The sequence below is a fragment of the Microcebus murinus genome, chromosome 6 (genome assembly GCF_040939455.1).
Source record: "Microcebus murinus isolate Inina chromosome 6, M.murinus_Inina_mat1.0, whole genome shotgun sequence".
NCBI classification, from domain to species: Eukaryota; Metazoa; Chordata; class Mammalia; order Primates; family Cheirogaleidae; genus Microcebus; species Microcebus murinus.
The window spans coordinates 68,234,367-68,248,664 of NC_134109.1; the positions used below are offsets into that span (position 1 = coordinate 68,234,367).

At 49.5% G+C, this 14,298-nt stretch overlaps 1 protein-coding gene across 2 annotated transcripts in view; it reads left to right on the top strand.

The window, feature by feature from the left end:
- The first annotated feature begins 3,257 nt into the window (after window positions 1-3,257).
- LOC105864436 (granzyme B-like) overlaps window positions 3,258-14,298 on the top strand; it is a 68,028-nt gene continuing 56,987 nt past the window's right edge. Inside the window, exons 1-5 of one of the 2 annotated variants that reach the window (XM_012752307.3) lie at window positions 3,258-3,392; window positions 4,413-4,560; window positions 4,991-5,126; window positions 5,327-5,593; window positions 6,132-6,390. In XM_012752307.3, the coding sequence (XP_012607761.3) occupies window positions 3,338-3,392; window positions 4,413-4,560; window positions 4,991-5,126; window positions 5,327-5,593; window positions 6,132-6,329 (804 nt within the window). In that variant the 5' untranslated portion in view covers window positions 3,258-3,337 and the 3' untranslated portion in view covers window positions 6,330-6,390. Of the gene's footprint in view, window positions 3,393-4,412; window positions 4,561-4,990; window positions 5,127-5,326; window positions 5,594-6,131; window positions 6,391-14,298 lie in introns of those variants that run through there. The other variant, XM_076004144.1, reaches the window with a different exon arrangement.

Consider the following 14,298-nt stretch of genomic DNA (forward strand, 5'->3'; position numbering starts at 1 on the left):
TGCAATACCCGATTTCTCATGGGGCAATCTTCAAAGGGCTGACTGTAATGGTCCAAATCTTCTGCTTTGCTTGTGTATGTTTCCTGTGTTGTTCCCAACTTCTTGGTCAGATACAGAGAAACTAAATAGCAGAGGGTGTCTACACCTGGGAGATATTAATATTATGATTTAAAATTCACAGTCCAAAACCACAAGTACTTTTGCATCAACCTTATATCATACCAAGACTAGAGGACAGATAGGGGACATGGCATAAGAGTGTTAGGTCTGAAGTAGAGTTTTCTTTACAAACACAACTCCTTGTTAGTATAACCTGCCCTAAACTTTGAGATAGAAGGAAAAAGAGAAATGTCCACCAGTTTTGCAATAGTATGTTGGAGGTTCTGGTAAATGACTCAGCAGGACCCCTCTTACTTACCCCAAACCTAACCCTTTGCCATATCCTGTGCAGATGTGGTAAGAACACACACAGCATGAGCCTCTGAGCAAGACAGTAAGAGACAGCCCTTCCCTCCAGAAGGCTAAAGTATGACGTTTGGGCCCTGTGGAAATAAAATGCTTTAGAAAAGGGAGGTGACCTTGGTGGGTAAAGTTCCAGGGATATAAAAGTCTTCAGGTGGGGGGTCTTGAAAGTTACCCAGTGTCACATCCAAGGTGACACCACAACCCAGAACATGGATCCCTTTCAGCTCACTCCCACCCAGAAGTGCGGTCAACAACTGTTTATTTTTCTAAGTCTGCATTGTTACACTTGCCCCTAGTTTTGTGGGACTGTGTATATTGTTCTCACCCAAACCCACTTCACCTCTCCTCTCCACATAGTCCTCTTTCTACCCACCACAGACATTTACCCATGCCAGAGTTTTACTGAATTATCCGCAACCCAACATCTGGACCTTGCTCTTCTCCATACTTTTTTTGTTGGTGGTGATGGCTGGGCCATGATTAGAGTAGGCAACAAGGAAAACTTAAAGCATATTCCAGTGGTTATCAAAACATTGGAAGGCTAAGACATACATATCTGTCCTATAAACATTTTTCTCTCCCCATCCTTACTACTACAGAGGCAAAATGATATTGCCACATTCCCCCTGTTCTGTATAACCTAGGTTCTCCTTTACAAATAGGTTTGTCCCTCACAATTGTTTTTTATGTCAGATAAACACCCCAGAAGTTTTGACTAGCATCCCAGCCCAATAGGAATGTAGAGATAACTCCTAACTGAGACAAGAATTTCTTCTCTGAACATACCTGAATCTCACAGTCAAAGGAAATCACCCAGGTCAGCTAGGACCAAACTTGGACCCCTTATGCCTATAGGTTCTGATTTTGCCATGACTTAAATGAATGATCAGGCTCAGGGAAATCAAGTTACAACAGCAGACTCAAATGCCACATCTAAGTGTGGGAGTGTCCTATCACTGCCATCTTCTCTTTTACCTAAAAGGTCTGGCCCTGCCCACTTCCAGGGACTAGATGTGTTTCCTTGAGAGGCTAAAATCTAAGGGGATTGTCTCTCAGGAGCCAGGCATGAAACTCTCTTACGTATTGAGAGAGAATGTCAGGGAAATAAAGAATAAAAGCAAAGGAAGTGTGTGATCTAAATAAACTTTTCCATGGCTCTATGGTAGCCACTCAGGTACCTTTCACCTTTAAGAGAAAAAGAGCATATATCAGAGATAGAGACAAAAACTTCTAATCTTCAGCACTCCTTGAACGTTTCCCTAGACTCCTTCAACAATGTAGGAGACTATGGAGTTTGTACAGCTGTGGCTAAGATCACAAGCTCTGGAATCACAGCCCTGCATTCCAACATTGTGCCCCCTTCACTCCTATAAGCTGAGTGACGTGCTGATAAGGCCCTCACAATCTCAGCGTCGTGAAACAGGAAATATCAGTAGTTGACTCCGGGGTTGGAGTGAGGAACTATGGTCAGTGATCAATAAACATTACCTGGTATTGTAATGTTGGGTATTATTTCCTCATTCATTCAACAAACTAATCAATCATATCTTCTTTTCTAGCTACATTTTTTTTTGTGACCTCATTTGGAAATATCTAGCTACATTTTTTACAAATTTTTACTTAGACACAGATTCTTAAAATTACAAGTCCCACATGGTCTTTACCATCTTTTAGTTTGACTTCCTTTGTCTCTTTGGTCCCATCTAGAAGGACAAAATTTAGTCTCTCCACTGAGCCTTTTCCTGGGTACGGTTCTTTCTGTAAAAGTTATTATATCAAGTTAATCTTTTCTGCATGTCTGCCACATCAGTAAGCTTTCGGTTCCTTTAAATTTTTATTACTGCCTCTAGATTTTGGGGTGACCTTCTTAAAAAACCTTGGTCATTTGACAAGTTACTAATGTTAATAGAAAATTTCTCGTGAAATACCTACTTTCCGTTCTCATCCTAATTGGCATATTATGTCAGAAGGCTTAGGGGTATAGCCTAAGTCTTGAAGAACCACTTCAAGAGAGGGAAACAGGAATGAAGGCGGTGGGAAAGGGCAGGGCCTGAGACTTCAAGATTTTAGGTTCTCCTCTAGCCTCTCCTTTCCATAAAGGAGCCGGTGCTTTCAAAAGATACTAACGCAAGACAGTGAATGGTTAATAAATGTTAAGAAGGGGAGTTTTGTTAAAAACATTGAGAAGAAAGGGGGACTCTGTCACACTGAGCATTTGTAATTAAATCAGAGATGTTAGAAATGCCCTAGGAAGGAAGCTCTGATGATGAATGGGATGCCAGGTGGATCCAGTACATAGCGGCCATGCTCTGTTAGCTAGCTGTGCATGATCGCTCTATCGTGGTCCTCTCCAACCTGTGCCTTGTCAGAGTCTTCTCCACCAGAGGTCATCTCTCTAAAGGAAGGAGAAACATCTCCAACATCCTTGGTTCTAGCACAAGAGAAGGGCCCAAACACACACCTGCTAAAGAAATCATCTGTCGTACTTAGCGGCATGGCCATGGAGGCGCTGGTGGTTCTATCACTGGGAACTCAGATTTCAGGGCTCCAGTACCTCTACTAGCCAATACCACATCCTATGGTCCCCACCCTGTACACTGGGTTCCCGCTTTGGGCTGGAACAGATGGTCTGCTCTGAGTCACCAGCTGTGGGTACTAGTGTGGTCACCACACGATTCTCACAACTACCTGAAGGTGTTATCAGGTAGAGGCAGTGGGGTGAGGAGCTTTCATAGAAAACCTTCTGTGATGGAACACCACAAAACCAGAGCTAACGTGAGGTCACTGAGCCCACCCCACCTCCTTCCTCTCGAGGGGGCTAAAAGGGAGCAAGGAGGGCACACCAGCAGCTCCGACCTGGGCAGCCTTCCTGATGCAGCTGCTCCTGCTCCTGCTGGCCTTCATCCTGCCCCCTGGGGCACAGGCAGGTGAGTGACTGTCCCCAAGCCCAGAGGCCCAAGCCCATCCCACAGATCTCCTGCCCCTTCTGCACCTGCCTGATCCTTCTATCTACCAGGGACACTCTGAACCCCAACTCCAGTCCCTCTATAGACCCCCCAAGCACGATGCTGGATGAGCTCTCAGCAGGAATGCCAGGGCATGAGACTGTTCCCAGAAGAGCCAGTGGGCACCATCCCCTCCCCAGGCCTCACCCTTGTCATCTAGAAATGATGGTAGCAGGGGGGAACCTGGAAATGAAAAAATATCAAATTCTCCTAGAGGGGGCAGGGTTAGCCCCGCTTCTCTGTCTGGGGTAAAGACGTGCTTCCCTCACTGTCTGTCAGAGAGAGGCCAGAGGTCAGCTGACCCAGAACTGCTGGAATCACTGGCCTCCAAACACAGTTTTGTCTTTGCTTAGTCTCAAGCCGCCCCGTCCCTTTATTCCCAGGCCCTTGATGCCTCCCTTCTTTCCAAGGATCAGCGGCTGTGGCAGATCCCAGCTTCTGTGCTTTCCAGAATCCCACGGCACTGCCCTACCCACCCGCATCCAGAGGCCAACTAGAGCCATTCCTTCATGCAGCCACCCAACAGTCATTGAGCACCCACTGCATGTCAGGGCCTAGGAACTAGGATGTGGCAACATCTAGATCCCTAAACTTACATCCTGGCCATTAGAGACAGCGCTTTCCTCACTATCACAGGACTCATCAGGGTCTTGGAAACTAACTTGGAGCAAAGAAAAGTCAGGAGGGAATGATCAGGAGCCTCTGGGATTTCACTGTGTCTGTGAGGTCTGTTCCCCCAGCTATGTGTGGAAGAAAGATTTATAGACCAAGGCCAGCTGTTCTTCCCTTTTTCAGAGGAGGAAGTTGAAGCCCCTTTCCCCAGGCGCCTCTAACTCCAGGCTGCCCCCGGCTCCCAAATGCCCAGCCCTTCTGGAGCCACAAAACAGATGCCCAGCCAGTGGCCTCAGAGGGTGCACACAGGCAGACGCTCTTTTCCTCCAGGGGAGATCATCGGGGGCCATGAGGCCAAGCCCCACTCCCGCCCCTACATGGCCTTTCTTCAGTACTGGGATCGGGGAACTCAGAGGACATGTGGTGGATTCCTGATCCGAGAAGACTTCGTGCTGACGGCCGCTCACTGTTGGGGAAGGTGAGGAGGAATTTCCAATCCCTCCTGCGAATACTCCACAGACACCACTGTCTGGACACATGTGCAGGGGGCTTCATGGAGAGAGAGGGTGGGTGGGTAAGTCCCGTGGGCGGACAGGAAGGTTAGTGTCAGAGGCACTGCTGAGGTCAGAAAATCCCAGAGTGATCATGCCTGTCATATGCAGAGCCAGGGACATGCTTCAGCATGAGAATGGAAACCAAAGCAGTCTCACCTGTTTCCCCATGGGGAGCTGACCCCTGAGAACCACTGGTGCAATTAGCAGAATGCTACCTCCTGGGACCCTCCTATCCCCTCAGTTTGGCCTCAGCTGCAGCCCTGCCCTGCCCTGGCTGTCACCTGCTATCCATGCCCCTTGGGCTGTATGCCTGTGACTCCACACACGTGCAGCCTCTGTCTGCTGTCTCTGCAGCCCCATAAATGTCACCCTGGGGGCCCACAACATCAGGAAGCAGGAGAGGACCCAGCAGGTCTTCCGTGTGAGAAGAGCCATGCGCCACCCAGCATATAATTTGAATGATCATTCAAATGACATCATGCTGCTGCAGGTGAGGCAAAGTCCTGCTGCTCTGGCTCTGCTTGTCCAGTTGCTCCTCCGGCTTTGACACTGTCTCTTCTTCTCTCCTTCCATCCGACACCTGGCCAGTACCTATGCCTCAAGGGACAGGGGAGACAGCTCAGTGCCACCACAGCACCAGGCACAGGAGGCTACTGGCTGACCTGGGCTTTCTTGCCTCTTTTCCACCAGTTGGAGACAAAGGCCAGGCTGACTGCAGACGTGCGGCCCCTCAAGCTGCCTACTGGCAAAGCCCGGGTGAAGCCAGGGAAGGAGTGTCTTGTGGCCGGCTGGGGCAGTACTTCCCTAGGGAGCAAAGTCTCAGACACGCTGCAGGAGGTGATGCTGACCGTGCAGGAGGACAAGGAGTGTGAATCACTCGCCCAACCCCCCTACCGTTACCACAAGGCCATGGAGATTTGTGTGGGCGACCCAAAGATAAATAAGTCTTCCTTTAAGGTGAGACTATGCATCTGCTGCCTAGACTCTAGGGAAAGGAAGTTTGGGGAAGGCCAGGGACCTATACACCCAAGCAGTGGGGGACACCCAAGCAGTGGGGGACGCCCTCAACCACCAGGATGTGATCTCTCTCTTGGAAAGGGAAGAGGGGAGCAGCCCAAGCTGGCTGGGGCCTCTGCCCCATTATAACCAAGTGGCTCCTTGGAGCTGGCACCCAATGTGGTTAAAGGGCTTATCCTCCTAGGTGTCAGCCCTACTTCCCTGCCTCTGTGTCCTTCAACAGTGACCTGGAGCCAAAGGTCCCATACACCTTTATAAGGAGAGGACCCCAGGGCCTGGGGCAGAGGACCTAGGCTGGTCCCTGGGCTGAGGTGAAGCAGTAACAATGTCCAGGGTCACAGCTTGGGAGCTGAGGACCAGGGCCTGTCCTGCCCTCTGGTTTCCACATGCTGGCCATGCCAGTTCCCTTCCCTGAGAGGGGTCTTGAGATGGCAGGGACCGAGGGAGCACCAGCTCAGTCCTCCTCCTCTGTTCACAGGGGGACTCTGGAGGCCCACTCGTGTGTGACAATGTGGCCCAGGGCATCATCTCCCATGGAAAAGGCAATGGGATGCCTCCACGTGTCTGCACCAAGGTCTCGCGTTTCCTACCCTGGATAAAGAAAATCATGAAAAGGCGCCAACTGCAGGAAGCAGACTCAGCCCCCTTTGTGACTGGCCAAGTTCTCTGGACCTGAGCCCACCTTCACACTGCGGGAAGGAGGTGCCAGCAGCTGAATAAATGTACCCTAGCTAAATGGGAAGGCTGGTTTGTCATTTATTCATTGACCTCATTCACAGGCACCAGCTCTGTGCTAGGCTGGCCAATGACACAGTTCTGCTGCTTCCTGCTGTCTCCTCTTCCCTCTCCCCACACCACCCCCAATCCCACACACAAGGCCATGACCCAGCTGCTTTTTTTTCCTTTGGAGACACAGTCTCACTCTGTTGCCCAGGTTAGAGTGCCGTGGTGTCAGCCTAGCTCACAGCAACCTCAAACTCCTGGGCTCAAGCAATCCTTCTGCCTCAGCGTCCCAAGTAGCTGGGACTACAGGCATGCGCCACCATGCCCGGCTAATTTTTTCCATTTTTGGTAGAGATAGGGTCTCACTCTTATTCAGGCTGGTCTTGAACTCTTGAGCTCAAACAATCCACCCACCTTGGCCTCCAAGAGTGCTAGGATTATAGTCCTGAGCCATCACGCCCGGCCCCAGCTGCTTCTTATCTACACTGATGTCTCCAGGGCCTGCCCTTCTGCCAGGACTGAAGCTGAGCACCGTCAGGAGAAAACACAGACCGCTCTGGTCCTGGGCTCAGGGTGAACTTCTTACCTCCTTCCCCTGTGTTATGTGACGGAGAGGCAGGCACAGCCTAGGGTCTCTGGGAAGGGACACAGGCCCACCCCACAGAGGCTCCCCATCCTTCCCTGCCCCCTTCTGAGCTCAGGGCCCTGCTTGGCCCCCAGCCTCCCAGCTGAACCTTTTCTGTCCCTGCTGAGAATTCCCAGAGTCCACTGGCTCCTGCCCTCTCTAGACCACGTTGATCTAAGCTGACCCCTTCCTCATGTCTCCCCCCAGGGTACCCACAGGCCCACATGTTTCCCTCAAGGTCTCACCACTTGGATGCCATCCTGGCTCATGGCCTGACCTACAGGGCCTCAGAGGGACAAGGCCCACGCTGGCACCAGGCAGGACCCATGGAGGACAGGGCTGGCAAAGCCTCCAGAACACTTGGCCCCATCTCTCCCCTGCACTGGGCCACCTCAACCCCTCACATCCAGCCCTGTGTCCTTCCATGCTAAGTGTCACTAAACCACCTGGTTATCTGGTCACTCAGCAGTGTAAGCCCCTTTCAGCCTGTGCCTTTTGGTCACTGATAACCTCTAGGCTAAGGTTCCCTGCTGGCCACTTGGGCTACATCAGCCTTTTGAGTTCAAAAGGATTCCTCTCTGCAGAAGGAGCAGAAAGCATCATTTTTCCCATCAGCACACACTCATCGAGCACTTACTACGCACCAGGCTTTGGGGATAAACAGTGAGCACAACAACAGACTCTATCATCTGAGCCCAAGTGAAACTGACAGTGTCAATGACTCACATCCAAACTGTTTAACTCCCTCTCCATCCTCCAGATTAGTCCACAAGACCTAGATCTACATGGGAAATCTATGTGAATAAGTATCTACATCTTATTTTTATTTCTGATCACAGTTTATATGATTATTATTACATGTGATTCTAAAACAGCAGGGTATGGGATTTGGAAATGACTTTAATCCTTTAGTTTCTAGACACAAGCTGTGATCACTGGAGCATCTTTTTCACCTAGGTCGGCAGGTGGGGAAGACGAGGACAACTAGGGCAGCCTTGTTTTCATTTATTTTAAAGTAGCAGGTGTGACTGTCACACAAATTGCAGGAAGAACACTCATTCAATGGGACGGCTCATAAACATAATTCCTGTCATTAGTGCCAGGCCTTTCCTGTACAGAATCAAACTAGAATCATATGGTCTGGGAACATCTTAGAGGAACCTCTTCTCTAAGATCACATTCTATGGTGAAAGGTTGAGAGCTTTTTCTCTAAGATCCCTAAAATCCTTTCCTCTGCCTTCAGCTGAAGGCCAAGCTGAGTGCAGCCGTGAGCCCCATCAGGCTGCTCCTGGGGAGAGTCCGAGTGACGCCAGGGATGGTGTGCACGTGGCCATCACCTCTGCACAACTTCCCAGTGAAGCTGCACCAGGTAGAGCTCGAAGCCCAAAGGGATGAGCAACGCATGTGTCACCACAGAGACCGATAAGTCAACACCACCCAGATATGTATAGGACCTCAATTAGAGGAAGATTTCTTTTAAGACAAGATCTCCAGTATTGTCCATGCCCAGCCTTGGGGACAGCAGAGCTTTGAGGGGATCCAGGGTAGTAGGGAATAGCCACGGTCCCATGTCCTCAGCCTTTCCACCAATCTAGTTGCTAAGGCTACTTGGAGATCAGCCACCCAACCACCAATTATGAGCAAAGGCTTCCTGGGGGAGGAGGGGGAGGTCCAGTCTCGGTCGACTGGATGGAGTTGTCTTGGCCAGGCTGGAGCCCAGGACCAATGGACGCAACAAGGTCTGCCCTGACCCCTCACACGCAGCCCTCTCCCAGAGACCCCTGGGTGGCAGGAAGGGCAGGAGGAGGCCAGCTCAGTTCTTCCTCTCTCTGCCCACAGCATGACTCTGGGGACCCCCTGTGTATAAGAACCTGGCCCAGGGAATTGTCTCCTTGGAAAAAAGAATGGGAAACCCCCACGTGTCAACAACAAGAACTCAGGCTTTCAGTGCTGGATAAAAAGAACAATGAAAGAGAGAACAAACTGAGGGACCAGACTAAGGTGCCTCCCGGATTGATCCATCCTTCTTCTCCAGGGCAGAGGCCAGAAGTGCACTGGGCAGAGAGAGCAGAGGGGAGACCGCCAGGGATGTAATAATCTTCTGTCTCCAGAGTGGAAGTGATCGATTGCTCCTTTATTCAACAAACCAACATTCAATAGGCGCCAACTGTGTGTCCAGCCTCCATCTACTTCCCCCTCCAGTTTACCTCATCTTCCACCTCTAGAATCACGCCCTGTTGACACCCAGCTGCTTCCAAACACACCTCCCACTGCTGGCTCCCGCTGCCAGGCAGCTTCATAAGGAAAAGGGAGATGCCTTCCCAGGACAAAATGACCCTCTCAGATGAACCTCATCCCTACTGTCCTCCTACGTCATTCCACAACTACACCCCTGCCCTTCCCCTAGTGCCAGTATGAAAGAACCCAGATTTAGAAGGGGAGTTATCTAAGAAGCTCCAGGGTAGGAGCCCTGTCCCACTCTGCCAGAAATGGAAAGGAGACCTTTGGAAAGATGTGACCCACCCTATGCAGGGCTCCCTGTACAAATCAGAGTGGCCGGCAGCTTGGACCTAGGAAGTTTCAGGAAGGCCCTTCATTACTCTCAGACCTAGCTTCAGTGCCTATTGCAGCTCTGTGTAGGGTCCAGAGTCTGGTCAACCTCTAGTCTGCTGCAGCCCATCTTCTTGCAGCACCAAATGACCTTGAGGGCACTCTTCCATCCTGGTCTGAGCCATCCTGTCCCTGCCTCCCACTGTCCAAGGTCCTCAGAGCCCTGTGAGCACCACAGCAGACCTCCTCCATGCTGTTCATGCCAGGTGGATCTTGGCTACTAGCCCACCTTCTGCTCTGTCCACACAGGACAAAGCAGACAGGACACGTCCAGAAAGGCCACACCTTTCACCTGGGCAGGGCAGTGTCAGCCCTTCTCATGCAGATAAGTGTCCCTCTTGAGCTAGCGCTCCGCAGCTGATGCCTTTCAGCATGTCCCTTTGAGTGACAGCTGACAGGCTGGTCTCTGAGCTAGGACTCCTTGGGTCAGCCCTGGGCTAAAGTAACCTTTTAAGTGAGACACCATCTCTCAGCAGCAGGACTGGGAAGCACCGTTTTGTTATCACCGATAGATCAATACTTATTGGGGAATTACTATGTGCTAGGGAGTGGGGATACAGCAGAGCACCCAGTCATCATGGAATTTCCCTATTTGCCAGGTCACTTTCTCTCAGTTATTGCTTGGCCAGGTTCTGGGTTTGAAATCCACAAGAAGCAAAGGCATCAAGTTTTGAAAATGACAATATTCATTTGAATTGTGTTTACGTAACATGCTATAGTTTTCTCTCTGTTATCACATTAGATCAGAGAATAGCAGGTTATAAGGATCAGAATGATCTAGACATTTTCTAGTCCTGTCAGTGCTTGGAAAAGCCCCCTCCTAGCAGGCTGGGTGGAAGATGGTGGGGGAGACAGGCAGCACGTGCAGGCCCATCTTGATCTGATTCATATGTGGTGGCATGAACCTCAGAACACAAACCCAGATATGACAAAAATGCCATATTTTCCCTAAATCTAACTGTGTCAGAATGTAAGCCTGTCTGAAATTCCAGTTATTACTGACCCGGCCACATCCAAAATCAGACCACATTAGGGAGGCATACATGGTACCGGGGCAATGGAGGGAAATCCTCTGGTCTTCAAGGCATCACATGCAACTGCTGACTAGATTCCTGCATGCCATTCCAGCCTTGCCAGGCGAACACAGACATGCCAGCCCTCAGGGTCCTTGTCCAATATGGTCATGGCTGCAGGGCAAAGCAAGGGCTTTGGACAAAAGTCCACACCTCCCTCTTCCTGCCCCACTCATGCACACTCTCTTCACTGGGGGAAGCATGTCTCTGTGATCATGATATCCTCAAAGCACTGCCCCTTCATCTTGTCCTTAAAGACAATCTAGAGCATCAACTTTTTGCGTTAAACAACACAAGGAGGAGGGGAATCAAGATGGCGGACGAGAAACACCTAGACAGAGTGTCTCTGCAGAAAAGACAGATTCTAGCAGAAATTAGAAGAAAGAAGCAAGAAGACAAGCATACAGCGGACAAGGTCAGAAGGAGGGGTACCTGAGACCACGGGAGACTCCACGGGAGAAGGTTGCAGAGGAGAACTGGAAGCTGAGACCGCTGGGGCAGCCCGGAGACCAGCAAGAAGGGTAGGTAGATAGGCCAAGTTTCCCCTCCCCTGCATCTGAGACTGCTGGTGGGATCCCCAGCGCGTGGAGAGACCTGCAGACACTAGCCCAGAGACAGCCACCGCCAGTGAACGGTAAGCCAGTAGCGGATGTGGCACCAGACTCCCAAATCCCTCGGGGCACCTCCATGTGCACAGACCCCAGCTGCGTGGCAGGCACCATATTGCCTCATTCTCCCTTCTGCCATCCCTACCCACAGCTGCCCAGAAAGACAATATAGCCACCAGCCGGAGGCACCTCCAGGGAATGGGACATTCCATTTTGGGACCCTACAGCTGACTAAGGGGAACTCAGACTGTGAGCTCCCTACCCGCCAGCCCTCCCAGGTGCTGCTGGCACGGTGATCCCAGGAGAAAGGGGCAGACCCTGAGACTGAGAGACATAGACCCAGCTTGGGATCCCTGTGGGTGAATTGGGACTGGCACTCCTCTCCCTGTTGGGGATATAGTTTGAACTCAGGGACCCAGAGGTCAGACCTGCAGACCAGATCCCCTGCACCTAGGTCTCGCATTGCCCGGGGCACAGAAGGTATGTACGTGAACAGCCTACTGAGGTGTGTGTGCCTTTGGGGGCAGATCAGCATCTTAGAGGGCAACCCTCCTCCCAAAAAGACATCGTGCGCCCAGCCCAGGTGGCTTTCCTGCGCAGGGAACTCCTGCAGCCGGCATCACAGTCAGGGGAGGCCTGGTGGCGTGCGGTCTGGCCTGCTGGCAGAGACCCAGGAGTATCTGCGGAATTGGGGAGGGTGGAAAGAAATGAGTTCCACTCCAGACTGCGGGTCTCAGACAGCCCCACTCCACACACAGACTTTCTGACTGAGCGGGGCCATTCCAGCCCCTCCTTGACAGCTCCTCCTGGAAGCAGATAACAGAACTTTGACCCCTGCTAATAAAATTGGTGGTGCCTGAGGACAGGCTTACCCAACCCAGCTCTGCTGAGACTCTCTCTTAGACCAGCCCTCGCTGAGGGGGAGAAAAGGACACACCTGGAAGTCCCAGGGCCCCGCCAACCACCTGAGGCACTAGAGTGCCTCTCTACAGGAATAAGAGCTGATAACAGGACACAAAAACAACAGCATAGCCTGTTCCTCCAAGCAAGCGCTACCTACTGGCAGGGAGGACATCCTGCACACCCTTTTCATGGCATCTACTGACTCATTATACAGGGAGTGGTCAAATCTCACCCACAGACACCACCTACCAACTCAGAAACTAAACAAGGCATGTGAATACCCAAAGGAAAACCTAAAGGAAAGAAACAACAACTGATTGACATGGGAAGAAATCAGCAAAGGAACTCAGGAAATATGAAGAACCAAACGGAAAACACACCCCCAAAGAGGAGTACCAGCCGCCTAGAAACAGACACCAACCAAAATCAGGCAACCAAAAAGACAGAAGAAGAATTTCAAATGTGGATCATAAGAAAATTCAATGACCTCCAAGAACAACTCAATAACCAACACAAAAAATAATAATAATAATAATAATAATTCCCTATGAATTGACTGAAGGAAAAAAAAAAAATAACCAACACAAAGAAACCACAAAAAGCCTCTAGGACCTGGAACAAAAGTTCACTAACGAAATCAACACAATGAAGAAAAGTTTAACCAAACTCCTGGAAATGAAGAATCAATTCAGGGAACTCCAAAATACAGTGGAAAGTCTCAAGAACAGGGTAGATCAAACAGAAGAAAGAATCTCAGAGATTGAAGATAACACCCTCCAACTAAATAAAACCATCACAGAGATAGAGCAGAGAAACAAGAGAAAAGAGCAAAGCCTACAAGAGATGTGGGATTATGTGAAGAAACCTAATGTGAGGGTCATAGGGTTACCAGAAGGGGAAGAGGACAACACCCAAGGGTTGGACAAGCTATTTGAAGATATAATAGAGGAAAATTTCCCAGGCCTTGCTCAAAATCTCGATATACAAGTTCAAGCAGCTCAGAGGACCCCTGGGAGATTCAATGCAAACAGGAAGATGTCATGACATGCAGTCATCAGACTGACTAAAATATCAACTACAAAGGCCCTCCTAAGAGCTGTAAGACGAAAGAAGCAAGTAACATACAAGGGAAAGCCAATTCAAATAACAACAGACTTCTCTACTGAGACTTTACAAGCAAGGAGGGACTGGGGCCCCTTTCTCACTCTTCTGAAACAAAACAATGCCCAGCCTAGAATCTTATTCCCTGCAAAACTGAGCTTCATATGTGAAGGAGAAATAAAGACATTCTCAGATAAGCAAAGTCTCAGAGAATCCACCAAGACAAGACCAGCCCTACAAGAAGTAGTCAAAACAGTGTTATGCACAGAACACCATAATAAAAACTCATGATTATAAGAACAACAAAAACCCAAAGATATTAAAGGCCAGATATTACAATGGCTCAAGAGAGAAATCAAAGCAACAACATCCAACCCAACAGAATGAACATTAATCTACCTTACCTATCAGTTCTCTCAATAAATGTGAATGGCTTAAACTCTCCACTCAAGAGACATAGGCTAGCTGAATGGATAAGAAAATACAGGCCAAATATATGCTGTCTTCAGGAAACACATCTAACCCACAAGGATGCATATAGACTAAAAGTAAAAGGGTGGAGATGAGTATTCCAAGCAAGTGGAAGCCAAAAGAAGGCTGGCGTGGCAGTTCTGATTTCAGACGACTTAGTTTTTAAACCAACAAAAGTAGTGAAAGACAAAGAGGGTCATTATATAATGGTGAAGAGCACAGTTCAACAAGAAGAGATAACAATTTTAAATATATATGCACCCAACTTAGGTGCACCCAGATTCATAAAGCAAACCTTACTGGATCTAAGCAAATAAGCAAATTGATTAATAGCAACTCCATAATCACTGGAGATTTCAACACCCCACTGGCAGCACAAGACAGATCATCCAAAAGAGAAAATTAATAAAGAAATAATGGACTTAAACAAAACTCTAGAACAATTGGGACTGACTGACATTTACAGGACATTCTACCCAAAATCCACTGAATATACGTTCTTCTCATCAGCTCACGGGACATTCTCTAAGA